Source organism: Aptenodytes forsteri, unplaced genomic scaffold, assembly GCF_000699145.1.
Source record: "Aptenodytes forsteri isolate BGI_AS27 unplaced genomic scaffold, ASM69914v1 Scaffold54, whole genome shotgun sequence".
NCBI lineage: Eukaryota > Metazoa > Chordata > Aves > Sphenisciformes > Spheniscidae > Aptenodytes > Aptenodytes forsteri.
Window position 1 is genome coordinate 2,838,095 of NW_008796044.1, and position 19,361 is coordinate 2,857,455.

A 19,361-nucleotide genomic window follows, 5' to 3' on the forward strand; every position below is an offset into this window, starting at 1 on the left:
GGATTCTCTCCCCCATCCCACTGGGGGGGAGTGAGCGAGCGGTTGTGTGGTGCTTCGTTGCCGGCTGGGGTTAAACCACGACATACATTCCAGTGGTCTATCTAGCCAAAGGTTATAAACTTAAAGTTAGGTAAGTATTTATTACTGGAATTCTATCACTACAACTAACACTAATCTTAGCTGGCTAACTCATTGCAAATGAGAAGTCAAGTCTTTGCAACACACTCTAGGGTGAAAGAGAAAAAGGCACATTTCAGAAATCACAATTTCTCAAGATCCACAATGTAACAGGAAGTGAACCATAAGGGACAACACTTCAATGGGATCTTGAAAGAGTCCGAGTACCTAATACCATCCAATTCTTCTGGAAAACTCGTATTTAACAGGAATTCCAGGAACTCTCACCTGGAATTCCTACCTCAGGTTGAGGTTAGAAAAAAGTATGAATATTGAAGTAGATATTTCTATAATGAGAATAATGAAGGTGAAAGAAAGGGCAATTCTAAGCGCTAATTTGATTGTCATGTAAAATAATGCTCAGAAGCATGGCCTGGTCAAGGAACTAAATTAAGAATTGCATTTAAATTAATTAAAAGCAGACTAAGGAATTTAGCTAAGTACACATATTCAGTGTACAAATTTTAAAAAATACATTTTTCTATATTAATTTGACAAGGAAAACAGAGGTAGAAGCATTCTATAATTATGCTACCTCCATCTTGTTAACATAAATTCTCTAAATTTTCTAACAAAACAGTTTAAAATTTACTTAGAAGCCTCAATACCTCATATTTAGTCCTTTTATATTGTTACAATAAAGCTAAATCATGGAGGAATGATCACATCAGGAAGGTTTGAGGCTATAATAATGTCTGTACCCCAACAATCTACTCCAACAAACTGATCACAGAACTATTCTAATGCTTTACCGATCCAAATACATCTTCCCACCCCAACTTCTCACTCTAGAGAGCTAATCCACCGTAAAGTCCCAGTGAACCATTGAACTTCATAACTAAAATGTGAAGTTAACATTTCCCCAATCAAAACAGCTACAACCCAAGTGCTCCTGCTCAGGAATGATTTCACTTAAAATCCCTGAAGGTGAACAGCAGCAGCTGTTTTCATATAACATTTCTTAATTCATATAAAGCAGCTCAACTGCATGGATTTTATTGATTTCGAATTTTGTCTGCATGAATCTCCACATGTATTTAGTGTATCTGTGTACTCACACTTGGATATTTCTGTCCTTTCCCATCACTTCACATTTAACTTTGAGATAATTTGATTTCTACTACCACCACAGGTTTAGAAGGACATATCTGAAAAAGCACAGTAAAGGAAAGCAAATACCATTTAAATTTTTGGTAATAATTAACATTTGCGGTACTTTTCATATTACTGCTACTTTGTTACTTAGCTAGCAGTATTAACCACTCTGACAATTACGCATGCCTGAAATGACATCGCTTCCTGACACTGCAGACTTGACCAACTCTGAGCCACCTTAAAAGGAATGTCAATAACGCATATCGCAGAAGTGACTTAGAAAATGTAGAAATCAATACAGTACATGTCAATCCTACCTATCTTCCTCAGATTCACCTAAATCTAGCTGAAACATACTTTCCTTATTTCAATTCTGCCTCTGTTTGCAGAATTTGAATCCTTTAGCCTTTAATACACGTAGCAGTACTGCGCAGTCATGGCAGTTCTGGTCTTAATTTCTTTCTGTATTCAAGAGATTGTTGATACAAACCCTAAATTTAAGCTACAAAAATACATGTGTATTGAATAGTGCCTTTAAGATATGGAGCTCACAATTTTTTTTACAAAAGTAACTTTTAATCAGACATAATGCTCAGAAACCAACCTACAATGAAGCTAGTTCTGAGTTAGATAGTGCCTTTAGATATGGAGCTCACAATTTTTTTTACAAAAGTAACTTTTAATCAGACATAATGCTCAGAAACCAACCTACAATGAAGCTAGTTCTGAGTTAGATCTATGAAATGAAGGATCCAAACCTTACTGCTAAGAGTAGAAGACAATGAGAAGTTTGACTTCAAGTGCAGTTCTGTTACTTCTGACAAGGCTTTCTATAAAGAGAACGAGGCCTGACAGTGGCAAAAAAAAAGAGATGCCTTTTATTACTCGCATAATGCTCAGAAACCAACCTACAATGAAGCTAGTTCTGAGTTAGATCTATGAAATGAAGGATCCAAACCTTACTGCTAAGAGTAGAAGACAATGAGAAGTTTGACTTCAAGTGCAGTTCTGTTACTTCTGACAAGGCTTTCTATAAAGAGAACGAGGCCTGACAGTGGCAAAAAAAAAGAGATGCCTTTTATTACTCGGAATATGTCAATTCTAGTGACTAAACCAGGCACTTGGTAAATTAGAACATGTGGCTGTTCAGTCCGTAGTGTGTAATAAGCTGTCGGGGAGGTTGCACAAGCTGTTTTTACTATTGAAAAGAAGCATCAATATATGTTCCCCAAAATGATGATATTATCACATAATACACAAAGTCAAATTCAGAATCAAAACTCAGGGACAACATCTACAACTAATCCTGAGAATCGCCAAGTATCCTTTGAGTGGAAAGAGGAGGGAGTACAGAGCAGTACAGTTTTGCCCTAACAATGAATATATTACAGTGCTCAAAGAAGGCTGAAGATTTTGCAAGCTAGACAGGTAACACATGAAGATTTCTGGTATCTAAAGAGAAAGAGGCCACCTGATTTTTTTTTTTTTCTTGGTTGCAGATAATTTAGTTTTCCAGAATGCGCTCAATTTCCCACTTCCACATGCTATTTAATCAAATAAAAATCATGCTTTATTTAAAAAAAAACATTATGTCAGTAAGGTTCAGTAAGTCCTTTCGGGGCCTCCTGGCATTAACATGACATTCAATATTTTCACTAATCGGGACCAGGTAGTTCAAGCCATGCAGGATTTGAGGCACAGTATTTTCCTGCCCCAGACTTTGAGAAAACAAAGCTTTCATTCTAAATAAAAAAATGAACCAAGTACAATCAAGTATGGCCAGATTCTGAGCATATACACTACGGAAAAACCTGTCTCTGAAGCATGTTCACTCTACTGAACCATCACTCAAAATCTAAACAATTATATCAGGATCAAATACTAACTCCTAACGATCCTCTTTAAGGAAATAAATTTTGAAGAAGCATGAAAACATATTACCAGGTATGTCTGTAAGTCGTACTGGCAAGAGAAATACTGAGAAGTTTGTTGAAAATACTGATCTCGCTTGTCCCAGTAAGGAAATGGATATCAAGAAGTGTGCTGTATAAGTCTCAGCTTTTCACCTCTGCTTATTATCCCAAGCAGATTTAATTCTTCAGATACAATAATCCCATCCACTATCTACATTTCTATCAAAATGCTTGGCCTTGCACTGACAACTTCTGAATGCAGTTCTGTATTGTCAATGTAAAAATCTTTAATACGAGGAAGAGTTCACAAGTAACACAGTTTAAAATAATTTACTGTCATTATTTCATCATTGCTTCTCTGCATTAAAAAACGTAACTTAATCAATTTTGTTTTACTTACTATTATGGTATTAGAGACTATAAAAGTTTTGCCCCAGATGCAGATCCAGTTTGGAATAAAGCACGTTATATTTCCAGTTCATAATCCAAACAAAAGGAAGTGGTTATAAAAGCAAGCTACAGAAATTCTCAAAGAAAGCACTGGTCAGGCTCCCTCCACTTTTACACTAGCAGTGGGTATAAGTAAACCTAAACTAAGGAATTATGGCACTAGTATAAAAAGTGTGTGTAATTTCTTTTTTTAAAAAGTTTTTCTTGTCTCCCTCCTTACTCAAGTTTCACAGCATACATATGGGTATGAATAAGTAAGGGATTCTTCACCCTAACTTCATGCACAGCAGCTTGAGAAATGTTTCAGATTAACATAAATGATAATACACATACATAAGGCTGTCTTTCAAAGAGGTTTGATAATTCGTAAATGCAATGTTTACACAGATCAGGTCAAGTCAAAGGGTTTGTAATATAAGTATTTAACTTATGTAAATCTGTTTATCACTGCTAAGGAACACGGGATGACTTCAAATGCTCACTATCTAATATATGCAGTACACATTTAGTGCAATTCGCATGAATTCTCATTCCAATTTTTAATTACTATGCAGTCTGCAAAGACAAAAATGCACTAAGTCAGATTGCTCTTTTTTTTTTCTTTTATCAGAACAATTAACATTGATCACATATTACTTCACAGGCACTGCTTTTCTACACATTCATTACTAAAATAACAAGTTGAATGAAGTTTGAATAAAAGTATTAAAATACCTAGAGGTACAGAAGTTTACCCTTAAGCATATTTCTATCAGTATTTCCTTAGCCAGTGTTCATAAGGAGGCAAAGCAAAGCTTCATTTATACTCACTATATGTTTCAGGACTCTGAACAAAAAAAAGAAACGGCAAGTCCTTTTAAAATTGTTTATATTATGTTTTTTTCCAGACGTAATTTTCTGTTTATACTGTATACAGTTTTACTTCCATAACTTGTCAAAACGCTTTGTGAAACCATAGAAGGAGGACAAGGATTTCATACCATTACACAGACCTTGGTGGCAGGAAGAGAAGACATTGAATTTGTTTTTACTTGAGATTTTTAAAGTTTTAGACAAAGAGTCTGAATTCATGTCACTGTGGACTCCAACCTCTTTTTTCACCTACTAAAGAATAAGGTAGCCAAAGTTGTTTTTTTTCCTACAGTTTCCAATCCATGGCTTTGATTTCTATCTCAGAATTAAATATCCACCCATCCATATGGAGATCCAGACATTCAGTTTTTTGGATTTATTAAAATCTACTTATACTGATAACAGCATAGGGACATATGATTTGGCACGGTAAACACAGGTTTAACAGCCTAATTGCTTGGATTTTGTATAGTGGATCATTATGCTAATACCTCTGCAGTAAAGTGCTAAATAGGAATTCCCACAACAAAGACTTCTCATTGCTGGCTGAGAAGGAAAAGGTAGGACATACTGGGGTTATTTGGGAAGAGACTGCTCTTCAGGGACACAGGAGAGGAATCTTCAAACCAACAGGACTGCCAAGCTCTACCAAAGGGAAGAAAACATGCCACAACACAAAATGCCATGAATTATGTCTTTGCCTGAATAACCCAGGGACACCAGACGATTACACCTTGTCTTACAACCTTGCTTGGGAGGAAAGACAGCTTCACAGAGCTTTACAGGATAAAGACATACTCTATAAAAGTAAACAACTCTGCATATATGTAGAATTTCTTATTGTACAGTATTCAACTGGATGTTGAGATAAACCTCATTATTTTGTTCTGCAGTTGCCATGATGGCACTGTACATTATGCTCCCTTAAATACTTTCTCCCATGTAAACAAATCTGACACTGATCCCACACGACACCTGAACCTGTTCTGTCTTCACAGCCCCAAATTCATGGACACGACAGAAAACTAGGCTTGCTTAGAGGACTAAGAATGTCATTGTGGAAAGATTTTTGCTTTGGTAAAAGAAAGGCTAAATGAGAAGTTTTCCATGATAACCAGGTATTTTGAAAGAATAAATATACCTTTAACATTTTTGATGCAATAATAAGTTGGATCAAAATAAATGGCATCAACATAGCTATGTATTTTCTCAGTTCCCTTTGGTAGTTTAATATTTCCTTCAGTTTCCTGAAAAAGTTTCATTATTGTTTTCCCTAAACTTATGTCCACATTTAATCACCCAAAGTGCACCTCCACCGCACAGCAGATGTGTCATTAACTATTTCTGAAATAAAGTGAAATAAAATCACCCAGCATGAGAATACTATGGAATAAGTCAACACTAGCAGATGGTGTTTATTTTGTCACTGCTTGTGTTAAAAATTACCACCTATTTCATCAGTTTCTTTAAGGTAGAAGCTTCATGTAAAAAGTGGAAAAGCTATTTTTTATAAGCTGTCATAGAACTCCTTAAAATATAAGCTCTTGTTTTCATGGCTTCCAGTTTTCTAGGACATGGTGCAATACACAGGAGATCAGTTTGTATAAATCTGACATGATCAAGTATTTTGCTAGCAGCTCAGTCTTTCAACACACAATCTGTTTTGTTTCTCAAGCAAATTTGTAAATTCTTTAGTTCAAATACCAGTGTTTTCAAGACAAATTCTGTAACAAGTGTTAAGTCTGCTCCTAGGAGAGGCACCTGGTAGAACCGTCAGCTTGTTTTCTTCTAGGACCCAATATGCAAGAGAGCTTTATTTCCCCCTCAGAATTTTTCCTGCACTCTCATTATTTTATATTAACACACGCTTTTGGCTATGCGGTTTACATTCTCTCGTCGATTGTTTCTTAACAAAACAGTATGTTGCATGAAAAGAAATTGTACAACCTGGACTTGGCTACTTAAAGAAATCATTGCTAAAATCCCATGATAAAACCAGTTTTTGCTCATTTATTTTTGAAAGAATTTCCATTAAAATGGAAACCCAAAAAACCTCCCAGGAATGCACATCCATATAATCCTCAGTAAGGCGAACCTGCATTGAAAGCAGCAGAGTGAACTAAATTCCTCACCATTGTGATTTAAACAGAATTATTATAAACACTATCTGCAATATCCATACACAGTATTTAAATACAGTTTTCAACAAAATAAAATAACTTATTTATATCTGAAGGCTACTGGACAGCAGTTTACCATTCTCACTGATGATTTTAAATGTCATGCCATAGAGAAATCATCCTCCTAAATATCAAAACCCCAATACAACCAGCCCCAATACACAGTTGCATTCTGTATCTAAATGTCATAAGCACAGGATAAAATCCAATCCATTTTCTTCCCCCAGAAAAGGCATAATCCCTATCTTAATTAAATTACAGTCCAATTGATAATGTCCTAAAATTACTTTAAGAACTTCCTTGCACATCACAGATTACCATAGATCTTTGAGATAGTTGTATGCTTGCTGCAACAACGTATCAAATATACAGTTTATTAACTACAGTCATTCAAATCTCCTTTTGATATTGACAGGATTACACATGAACTCAAAGACTGTGGACTCCACTACAATGTCCAGATTTGTATGTTCACAGCTTACTCAAGATCATCATGTTGAAACAAACAGAGAAGATGCTTAAACTGCACTACAATGGCTGCAAAGTTAACCAAAAGATAGGAAATGGTAGAAGAAAGGCTGCCTGGACAACCACTGTTACTGCACTGCAATACGTTTTTTAATCACTTGACTCAATCCTTTCTCCCTCCCTGTTAAGTCTTCTATTGCACTTAATGTTCTGGTTGGCTTGCACACACAATACAAGGAACCGATGCTTTTATCTTCATTATTTAATGAGAAGCACAGGCCTCTGTTAGTGCCCTACTCAAATCATACTCTGAGTGCTATTAAATTTCTTCTTTTGCTTTTACATATTGCTCAACATTACACTATATGAATGCTTTAAAAGCATTAATTACTGGTTTTGATAAATCTCTGAGCTTTTGCTACATTATTTCACAGCTATAAAAAGAAACCCAGGGTGGTTTTGTTTGCTTGTTTGTTTTTGTTTTTAATTCTGGATGCTCAGTATGAGAGATTTGAGATTTTTTTGTGTGTGTTTTTTGTTTGGGTTGTTTTGTTTTGGTGGTTTGGGTTTTTTTTAATCTATTAACAATTCTTCTCCCAGAAAAGGAGAAGTGAGAAAAGGCGAGATTTAGGTCTACTCCAAATACTACATAGGAGAGAGATTTTCCTATAGGAGGCTTTTATCCCTTATAATACCCATGTTCAGCACTTAACCTCCTTTTTTCCCTTTATCTCTTGGTCTGCACCAGCGACATTTTTCTCCTTAGCAAAGCAAAAGGCTGAATAGATCAAGAAACCTAACATTTTATTAGAACACAGCAAAGCAATCCACCCGCTAAATGAGCACACTCGATAACTGGGTACCTTTAAAATGAAAAGTCTGAGGGCTCTGCTTATGGTGATACAGAGTCCTCTTCTGTTGACACAACATGCACACTGAAAGCTTTGCAACACTATTCAGATGCATTCTCAGCCAGCTGAGGCTTTAAACCAAGGTTAGTGCCATCTGTCTGTTTTTGGCAGCATCCAGATTGATGAAAAAGATCCTATGGCACTTTTTAAAAGGAACAGAGATAAAGCTTGATTTTGGTCAATTCCCTTGAATTATTAACATAATAGATTAGGCTGACATCAATGCCAGTCAGCACATCTGGATCTATATGCTTACTGCATCTTTCTTACCACTTTCAGAGCATGCAGCGAACTCTTTTACTAGCCATATCAGATGTAGTATGTCCAAGTAATTAGACTCAAAAGTCATAAAAAGTACTAAGTTTTGCTATTGCTTGTCTCAGTTCTTATTTTCTTAAATGCTTATTACTGTCAAGCCAGAGGTGAGAATTAATACTACCATCAAATATTTCTCAGTTGCTATATAGTTATTAATACATTCTCATGTTGTTGTTAATTTCTAGAGCCCTGAACAAACATAATACCAACAACTAAAAGCAATATATAAACCAAATTTGTTTGAATTGGGAAGGGTATCAGGTTGTCAGGGAAAAGGACTAAACCAAGGAGAAACAATATTTGATGAAAAGCCTCAAAGCTTCAAATGAGAAGAGACATTATTCAGATGGACGCAATTTGTAGGGCAAAAACTCTCTGTGATCCTAGAAAATGCACTCAAGTATTAGACTTTGAGATTTAGTATGGCCTAAATAGCATAACCCATTCATTTTACCTGTGCCAAGATCCCTTCTGCAACACCAATAATCATGAATCCTTCAGAAATGCAGAGATATATACAAGATCATTTCTGTTCTTTATTAATTTCATCTTTATTACCAACCATATACATGCCACCTTGGGCAATTTTTAGTATTATATACCAGCATCACGGAAATTTAATCGCTCTACCAAATGCTCTGGCTCCCACTCTTCTAAGAAGCATGGAAATACAAAAAACTGTCCTTATCTCCAGTTTGATAACACACTGAGCATTCTTGGGCTGCATTAACTACGAAATGGTCACAGACGCTCAGTATTTTCCAGAATTTGATGTAAGAAACTGTCCCAGTATTTGCTCAGACACTGTTTGAGATTCAAAGCGTAATGCCATTCACTAGTTTTTAACCAACAATCAAGCAATTATGGAAAGGATATCAGAAAATCAAATTGGGGGTGACAAGAAAACCTTGTTTTATGTCTCATTTAAATATTAAGCAAGCAGAATATTATTTCTGGTTAGGGCCCTAATTCAGCAAAGCATTTACTCAAGTGCTTAAATGAAAAGCTCAAATGGAAAGGTATCTTTCATGTATGTACTAGGTTACGGTTGCAATGGAAGAAAAGAATGAAATATCAAAGTATGTCTTTCATCTCATTAGGCAGTCAAATACAAGGCAAAAATTGCAGTGTTGAGGACAAAAGACTTCATAAAAAATGGCCCCTGCTAAATTAGTAAGGGCACATACCGATACTATAGTTAGTATAAGTGTACATATCCAGTGAATGAAAACCATTTTTTTAATTCAAGAAACATCAAGAGGAAGATGTCACCGAATCATTATATTTGTATTAAAATTCCTTAAGATGTCTTTTGTTTTGTATTACTACAGCTTGTTATTTTTTTCTTTTGCTAAAAAGTACATTGTAAGCTTTTTTCCAAATATCCTCCTCCTCCCAAAGGAGTTTTGCTCTCAGGGAAACAAAAGGTATGTGTGTGTTGGGGGAGTAGTGGTACTTTAAAAAAAAAAAAAAAAGTCTATAAATGAGGTTATTCCCTACAAAACCAAAAAACCCCAAGAAAACCCCCTGACTGTTTTGCACAGCCCCTAAGATACAAAACTTCAGTGTCACACCAAGTGTGACTGTGAATCTGAAACTCTTAGATCAAAAAAATTCAAATCAAGACTAAAAATGAGCACAGCTATCACCAAATCTTTCATTAGAAAGTCAGATTTAAGAATCGCTGAAGCAACATGTATCACATGCAAGCTTTTACCAATGGGATAAAACATATGTAATTGCCTTTGTGAAAATACTGCTAGATACAGGTATCATACTGTTTTTAACTTATGCCTGTGTGTACCGAGATCTGGCATCTTTTATATGTCTTAGCTCTCTTTCTCTCCATGTAATGAGCCTGGTCCCATGAAGCAACGTCAACTCAGGGAAAATGCAGCTCCTTTACCACTCAGTGAAGACTCCCAGTGAAAAAACCACCCTTGCTTAGTTCAATCAAATCAGGAAGGTAATACTCAACAATGAAATAGAAATAAGCAGTAAAGGGAGATCAGGTTTATTCAACAGAATATAAATACCCAAGAGGAAAATACAAACAAAATCCCACAACACAAAATAAGCAGAACATAAACAGAACTAGATTAACCATTGCAAAACCCACAAATTCTAAACTAGGTTCTAAGTTTACAAGGAATACAGTTTAAGCAAGATAAAAACCTTACGTATTAGAGAGTTCTTTGTCTCAGCCAGCTGCTGCCAGCTTGTCTGTCTGTCTTTCAATTTCTCAGAAAGGTGTGTGTGAAAATCTAAATGAAATAAAACAAATACATTTTAGAGATGGCTCTTTTCCTCCTTTTCTTCCATTCCATTCACCTTTGGTGTAATACAGCCAATAGAATGTTTCACCTCCTCCCACCCAAAGCATTCCTGAATAATAAAAAATACATTACTCATTATTATCTAGAGGTTGAGAATTCTTTTATCTTATTATCAACGACACATAAAAAGGCATACTGAGTAGCAGTAGTACTGATGAAATCTTGCTTTGCAGGAGGTACACATACCCGCTGTTGGTATCATTAACCATGAAAAAGGACAGAGTGCATAAAACTCTGGCTATAATACGTGCATTAGAATTGAACCTGAAGTCCATGAGAGTTTCCGTACATGCTGTACAGTAGGTATTTAAGGTCATACTAATTTATTTTCAGTATATTATCTATTACTCTTACAGCCAATTATATATCATTATATCCTTCTAAAAGATAATTTTTATTATCTAAAAACAGCCTCTTAAGATACATTTGGAAAATGGACACTTTCAGCTGTAATAAATCACTTCTTACTTGTTTATTGCAACAGCATGATGACTTTTACATTGACTAGCAACATAATCAGGCTTATTCTGCTGCATCTCAACTAGACATGAAGCAGTGAAACTGCACTGCTGGAAGGATGGCAATTTTTTTTCTTTTTTGTCTCTTAAAAACTCTCCAGCTTTCTGAAGACAGATTTATATATATATATATAAAAAGAGAAATCCTTTAGCTTTGAATAGTCTTTCTCTTTGACTAAAAAGAAAACAGGTCTCTTTTGGTTGTACAACTAATTCAAATATACCTGGATTTTGAAAACATGAAGTAATTAGAGAGTCCTCTTACATTTGAAAAGCACAGAATCAATTGAAAATTGTTATTGAATTTCATAATAACAACAGGAGAGTTTTCAGATATAATAAAGATGAAACATAAAACCTGTTTTTATTTATTTACATGAATTTCCTTGCACAAACCAGTAAGACAAGAAGCCTAATAATTAATGTATGGTCACTTCAATTCTTGTTCTTCACTGCCTTTAAGGCCACACTAGGAAATTATTTTACTTGGTACATCTCAGGTTCAAATCCTTAATAATTTTTATAAGATAAAAATTTAATCTTGCACCCAAGACTCATCATGTCCAATTAGTTCAGCGTTACTTTTGACGATACAGATTTTTGATTTAAAAGCAAAGAAGGAAAACAAGAGATTTTCAGGAATGATCCACTGAAAGATAATTCTAAGAACAATACGCAAGTGAAGAAAAGATATGTGAAGCGCGGAGCACAATGACTATCAATATAAAAACTTTGGTAAATAAATTTAAAAAATCATTGCAAATTTCTTCATTTTAGTTTTTCCAGCAGTTTTCCCCAAAATACTAAAAGTTGATGAGATTATTTTATATGTATCATATGTGTAAAAATATGTATCATATTTTAAAAATAGGAGAAATTAAATTTAAGTAAACATATGCATACGCAGGAATATATCAAAAAGGAAGTCATGGAATTGTTTCACTAAATTTTTTTTTTCCTTCTCCCTTCCTTTTTTATGTGAAAATGGGACCAAATTCGTAAATACAGTGCAGTTCTGTGGCACTTACCATTAAATTAAACAATTTTAGTAGTTTGCAATTTTACAGTTTCTGTTATATCACACCCTATAATATGCAAATTTTTGAAATCTTTACTGTATCTATTTTGTTTTAATAAAGTTTTGCTTTCATTTCTCTTTCAAGAGGAAAAAACAGAATTAATCTATCAACAGTTTATCTATTGACATTTTATCACATTACCCTTTAAGCTTGTGTATGTTACTGAATCTGCTATTTTCTCTCTTTACCTGTCTGTGGCCACCTTGGGATATTTGATCCTTACAATTACAAAGGGCACAGATGAGGACAACAAACTGTTCCCCCAAGGAAGCTGAGCCATCCCTCTTTTTGATGTGAAACATCTAAAACTAATGGCTAAAACATAAGTTTCCAAGCTCTGTTTCTCCAAAAATTATTTAAAAAAAAACCAAAACAAACAAAGTTTGTTATCAATGCCCAAAGGAAAGAATAATTTAAATGTTGAGACACTTTAAAAATAGTGTCACCTGAAGGGAAGTCTCCATGGGTATTACCTTCCTTTGTCACTCACAGGGAGTTAAACCTAATTGCATTTAGGGTTATCTCTAGCAGCTACATTCGGAATCAAACATTCTCATGAGGACTATTGTTCTAACTAATCTACTTATTAGGCTTTTATTCAGATTTCGTACAGTCTTTTATAAAAAAAAAATCTCAAAGGGATAGTAATGGATTTTGCTATTATCAGACAGAAACGAATAGACTATGACCTACAATCTTTGGCCTTGCCAAAAATTAGGAAAAAAATCTTTTGTAAGTAAATCTTTAGATCATTAAGTTAATTTTAGTCCCTATCAGACACCACATTTTGCGTCTGGAAAAAGTAAAACCTGTGTGAATTTACTATGCTTTCCTCTTATACATTCCTCTAAAATACAAACCCCCCAATGTCCACAGGTCCGTTTGCTCCTACAGTATCTGACAGAGAGAAAGAAATCTGCTTTCTGTACATTACTTTCAAAGATGAATAAGCAGCAGGTTTTGTCTTGCTGTCTCAAGTCCCAGTTTAAGTTAAAAATTCATGCTGATACAGCCAATTTTAAATAATAGTATAAACACTAGCAACACTTTGAAAATTGAGAAAAATACTGCGATTCCTAAACCGGTCTCCTCTGAGGTATATGATGTTCAGACTAGCTGCTTGTCTTCTGCACAGTATTCAGCAAACTCATTTTCTTCTCCTTTCCTCACAGCAGCCTTTTCAGAAACTGATCTCTGCTTCCACCATTCTATTACTTTTTAACATTTATCTAATTTCCCTCACACCCCAATATTCTCCCATGAGGCCTGGCACTCTGACAAGACCTACACGACATCTTCTTGCTGTCCGACAGAAAGGCTAACAGGGCAAGGTTGTAATTACTCTCCGCATTTTCATTCCCTATCGCTATGCCATGTAACCAGCAACCAGGAGGCACCGCTGAACACCATGCGGTAAGAGGTCCCACCCATCAGGATCCCACCGCAGGGCGTTCTTGGGCCCCACAGGACACGCCTTTCTCACAGCAAAGAGGCTGATCACCAAATATCACGTCGTTCTTAATTTATGGCTCCTCTTTTGAGCTGGCCTAACAATAACTCATAACTGTTACCTATCCAGGAACAAATATCATTCCTATCTCTTCTTTCTCTCTCCCACCCCATCCCCAGTTGTTTTCTTCCTTCGGCATTCCCCCTTCATCGTCCTGTCTGAACGGATGCTTCCAACTACGTACTATGAATTTTCACCCTTATTAGTTTAGTCAGGTATTCTGGAATTTCACTTTTTAACATTTCCCAATAGGCATCACGAAAAGCTTGGCTACCAATCATATAGTATGTGCTCCACCCTTTAAGATGATAGCACATTGATTATGATTTTTTTTTTTTTTTTAACAGCATGAAACCTTTTTGCATTTTATAAGGCTTGCTTTCTCCACCCATAATTCTTAAGCCTCTCTGTCAACATTCATCTAGAAAATAACTGCGGAACTTTAAATATGACCAGAGCCTAAATATCCTCCTAAGCTCTGATCTGATTTTCCCTCTTCTATTTATCAAAGGGCATAACCCAATTTTTATGGTAATAAACAATAAAAAGATGGTTTATTTTATAAACTAGCATTTCAGAAGCATTAAAAAAAAAAAAGGGTCTTACAAATAAATACCTTTAATTTCTCAAGCTGCTTCCCCTCCCTCCCAATATTCACACAAAAAGATCCAGTAACAAACACTTGCTCCATTTCTGTCACACTTATGTGGTTGAGGCTTGTCCCAGTTGTCTCCGATTTCCTCTCTGCTGAACCCTTCCAATGAGCAGATGTTGCTCCTCTGTTAATACCTTAGTACATTTTCATTGCTATTTGCTCAACGTTTATTACTGATCATTATGGTTTTTGAGGAATAGGACAAAAACCGTAACAACTGACAGAACAGTCTCTCAGTACTGGGCAGGTCAAAGCTCTAGGTTTTCTGCAAATAACCTTTTTTGGTTTTGTTTTTTCATCACATTCTCCCCTAACATTTTGGATCAAGCATACTGGACAGACATAAAAAATGCGGTACTCTTAACCTATATGCATATCATTTCTGGAGGTAAATAATGATTATGAAGAAAACAGAAAAAAGGCAGTAATATAAAAATCATGCAGAAAAGTATGGGAATATGAACTGTTTTTAAATAAAAGAGCCACATAATTTTTCTTGTCCTATATTGTCTTGACAGAAATACTATCTGCTGTTTTACTCTATTATGTTCTATTGCACATTTTATATCCAATGTTTTGTTTGATCTTTTACAAAAGTTGTATTAATTTTCTCTCCTCTGAAGCACATTCACCAAGCCAATTAAACTTAAAAAAGCTTTACCTGCATAGTATACTAGCAGCTTTCAAGCATAATTATTCTCCAATACAAAACATCCACAACACATATTTTTTGAAAGTACACACTTAATAGGTTAACACACCACCAAATATTCATGCAAGAATGACAAACACTACAAAGAAAAATGCTCTAATATTAGTTCAAGTACATTTGAAAGCCTATTACAGTTCCGTGAACTCAACAGCAAATACACCATTTTCCCTCTCTTCTGTCTACCAAAGGCAAGGTTACAAAATGGGAGTCAGAAGAATTTTTGATTCACATTGCTATTTATAACGTCCTAAATATTACCAAACATGACTGGCAACAGATCTACTGCACCAGGAGCTGGATTTTCCAAGTGCATTGCCCATGTCTCTTGCACAGAATCAACTAAGCAACTAGCTACATTAGAGACAACAGTACAGGACTTAAAACGACAAATACCTTCATTTTGTATTTTCATTTCCTGTGGACTAATAAATCATTAGGATGTACTAGTACTGTAAGAATCACAGGGACATGCATAATTCAGATCAGCACTCAGTAGAGTGCATAGACGTCTATTTTTTTGTGCAGAAGTCTGTCTACACTTATGAACTTAAGTGAACAGAAACTAAATTTCAAGTGGATTTATTTAAGTCAAATTAAATGGTTTCAATTTGTCCTATTTCCAAAAAGAATTAAATACAGGCCTTCTTAAGTCCAAACAAGTATGTCTACATAGAAGTTTCAATCAATTTCACAATACCACTTTAAAATCATGCCACAAAAATCACTGGTAATTTGGATGAATCTTCGCAAATGCCCCTGAACAGTCACGCCCTAACATCTAAAATATCCATAACTGCCTCTTAATTCAACATGGTCATTGACTCGCATCAAAAGAAAAACTCTAAGTGAAACTTTTTTCTCTTCTTCACGCTGTTTCCTTCTGATTTTGTTTTGCTTTGCTTTTTAAAGTAAGGGTCAATTTAACAACTATTACTTCACGCTGTTAGGAATGGGTTAGTATCCCCATACGGGTCAATGACTCACCTACAGGTCAATATTCCCATAATTTATAAAACCGTAAGCCACAAGTCTCATGGGAATAATTTATTAAAAACTAAGGAAAGCTTCAGTCTCAATTAGCAACTACAGGTACTCTAAGGTTGCTTTCTCCTTCTTTGATACCTCCTCCATGCAAGTCTTTCTCCAAAATAGCACTTTACTATTCAGCCCCTGTTTCAATGACTATGTTTTTAGATCAAAAACTTTTGCCTGGCAAGACCAATATCTGAATTATTAGGCTAATGGGGAGAATTTAATTTACTGAAGTACAAACTAAACAGTTCCCGGTGAAAGTTTGTATGACTTTTTCAAATCTAGTTATTTGAAAAACAAACAAACAAACAAACAAAAAACCTAATTAAAACCAGTATCCTTACATAAATATGGTGACAAAATTCACATTAACCAAGTTTTACAACAAAAGTGGTCAGGTCAAAGTTTAAATTTAGAGGGGACTATATGCATTGTACTACAACCAATTAACACTTCAATTAAAGCACCCACTGCTGTTCTTTGTCACTTTTGGCAGCATACAAAACTGTGTAAATAAAAACCGTATAGAGAAGGCTAAAAAGAATTTAAAGAATTCTAAAAAGACTTCCTTAAAAAGAATTGTTCTCCTTATTGTGGGATACATATTGATATCCTGTACTTTTTCAGCTTGAAAGCGTAAAGAAAGAATAAGTCAACCAAAATGCTACAGTGAAAATTATCTGCCACATACTAAAAATTATCTGCCACATACTACTTTGCTGCTTCTTTTGTGAGTAAGGGAATAAAGCAAAGTTAGCTGATTTTGGTAAGATTGCACTTGTTTTAATTTATCAACTAATGCCAGCAGAATGGAGCACTGTGACAGCTCTGAAATAAACATTAAGGGATTCATAAAACAATGAAAAGAAGGTTTTCCAGCATGCAATTCTAATAGCGCTAAATTATTATAACCACATGTTGCGCGTTGTGTCACCCCATCCCTCCTCCAAAACAAACAAAAAAGCAAACCACCAAAACATGATTTCTTCTGTCAAAAGAACAGTCTAAAGCTAAGACATATGGACAAAAAAGGTAAGAAGGACCAAAGTGCTACCACGCTAGTCCTACTGACATATTGGGCATGTTCTTCAATGACCTGAATATTCCATAGGCCCTACAACATTCTGTATACTTCTAACACTGTAGCTTATTACTCATTTAAAATTAAGGCGGCCCCTAAAAATAAAAAGAAAACCTAAACCAAATACATACAGTTGTGTTCCTAGGGACCTAGTGATTGAGATCAATATTCTAGCGATAATAATGCCTTACAAAACAAAACAAAAAAGCTCTTAAAGTAGTAACTTCAACATCTTTCTCATTATACAGTTATGTTCTTCACTGTTAAGAATTACTGTTTTAAAATTGTTAAGGCAAGTTAATTAATTGATGAGCCTCAACCACCTTTAGACCTACTTTTACTTACTGATCTCTATTCTCTTTCTACAGCAAGTTCTACTAGTGAAAAAAAAAATCAAATTACAGCTTTCAAGTAATGTAGTAGGTAAAATCTAATTTGTCATCTGTGCCTGTAAACAATTTTGAAGAACTAAGAACCGACACACAATTCACAAGCAGACAAGTAGACAAACTTACTGTCTTACTGTGTTATTTGTTGGGGAAAAAAATTACAAAGGACAAGATCTCAATCTCAAATTTTACCAACTGTCTTTTCAGCCTCTATAATGAGATCACCTATAGCTTTGAAACAAATTTATTCTCAGTACCCTTTGACAAAGAATGTAAGTACAACCAGTAGCGAGTCAGATCACAGATCTTTTATCACATCTCTAGCCTAAGGAAAAGTATAAAGCTAGAGTAAACATATAAAGATAATCCTTCAGAATAGCCTCTGAAACTCCAGGAGTTTCTCTCAGAGTTCCTAAAATTTTTATTCAACAGCCCTGGTTGGATTTTTCTTCCATCAATTCGAATCATAGAATTATTTAGGTTGGAAAAGATCTTTAAGATTATCAAGTCCAACCATAATTTCTCGAGTCTGTCTTTGAATCAGTGTAAACTGTTAGTATTAACAAAGTCCAGGGACAAGAAGTCCAACAACTTCCCTGAATGTTATATGAAGAAGTAGATTTTTGCTCGTTTTGGATCTGCCATTTGCTAATTTGATGTTTTACAGTGCCCATATGAGGAAAAAGCAGTGAACAATCATTCCTTATTCACATTATCTGTGTCACCCACCACTGCGCAGACTCCAATCATGTCACCAGTTGCTGGTTTTTTTACGCTAAAGAATATTAAACTATTAAAGTAATTCTTCACAAGGAAACTATACCATACTTTGGGTAACCCATCTCGCTGGCTCTTACCTTTTGCAGTTCTACTATATCATTCTTTAAACAGAAGAATGACAATTCAACATATCGTTCAAGGTATGGACATCCCACACCTTTACAGAATGGCAGTGATGATATTTTCTGTTTTGTTCTTTATATAAACGTTCCACTGGCTCCTCCTATTTATTTTAAGAAGGGGGTTGTTTGCATTATTGTAATACGATATGGATATCCTTTCGTAGGATTGTCCACTGCCGCAATAACATAACTTTCCTGAATAATAATAGACAATTCAGAGCCCATCATATATCCTCATTAATTATCAATTTCACCCGTTGTTTTCTCTCCCACCCACTCAGCATCATGAGATTCTTCAGGAAATTTTTCACTGTCTTTGTCTTCACTACCCTGGATTACACTTGGCATACAGAAAACAATCACCTCAGTATGTATCTGCTTTCCTAGCTCATTTAAAAAAAACACCAAAATTAAGTTTGCTCCATGAATAGAACAACAAAGCACAGGAGGCGGCTGTAATACACTCAGAAAAACAGACAAATTCAGCTCTTTTATGTATCAATGTACGTTTACCTTACTGTGCTGGTTTTGGCTGGTGTAGAGTTAATTTTCTTCATAGTAGCTAGTACAGGGCTATGTTTTGGATTTGTGCTGAAAACAGTAGTGATAACTGTTTTTTCAGCAGTAATTTAACTGTAGTTAAATAACTGTAGCAGTAATTGATAACTAATTTCAGCAGGGATAGAGTTAATTTCCTTCCTAGTAGCTGGTACAGTGCTGTGTTTTGGATTTAGGATGAGAACAAAGTTGGTAACGCACCGATGTTTTAGTTGTTGCTAGGTA

General features: G+C 35.1%; 1 protein-coding gene across 3 annotated transcripts in view; it reads right to left on the minus strand.

Moving 5' to 3' along the window:
* Nucleotides 1–19,361, minus strand: part of TENM2 (teneurin transmembrane protein 2) — a 600,599-nt gene that overhangs the window by 343,642 nt on the left and 237,596 nt on the right. The window contains exon 3 of one of the 3 annotated variants that reach the window (XM_009285708.1): nt 10,545–10,628. The exons of the other annotated variants lie outside the window; for them this stretch is intronic. Within the exon in view, the coding sequence (XP_009283983.1) occupies nt 10,545–10,628 (84 nt within the window). The remainder of the gene's footprint in view (nt 1–10,544; nt 10,629–19,361) is intronic. 3 annotated transcript variants of the gene reach the window in all.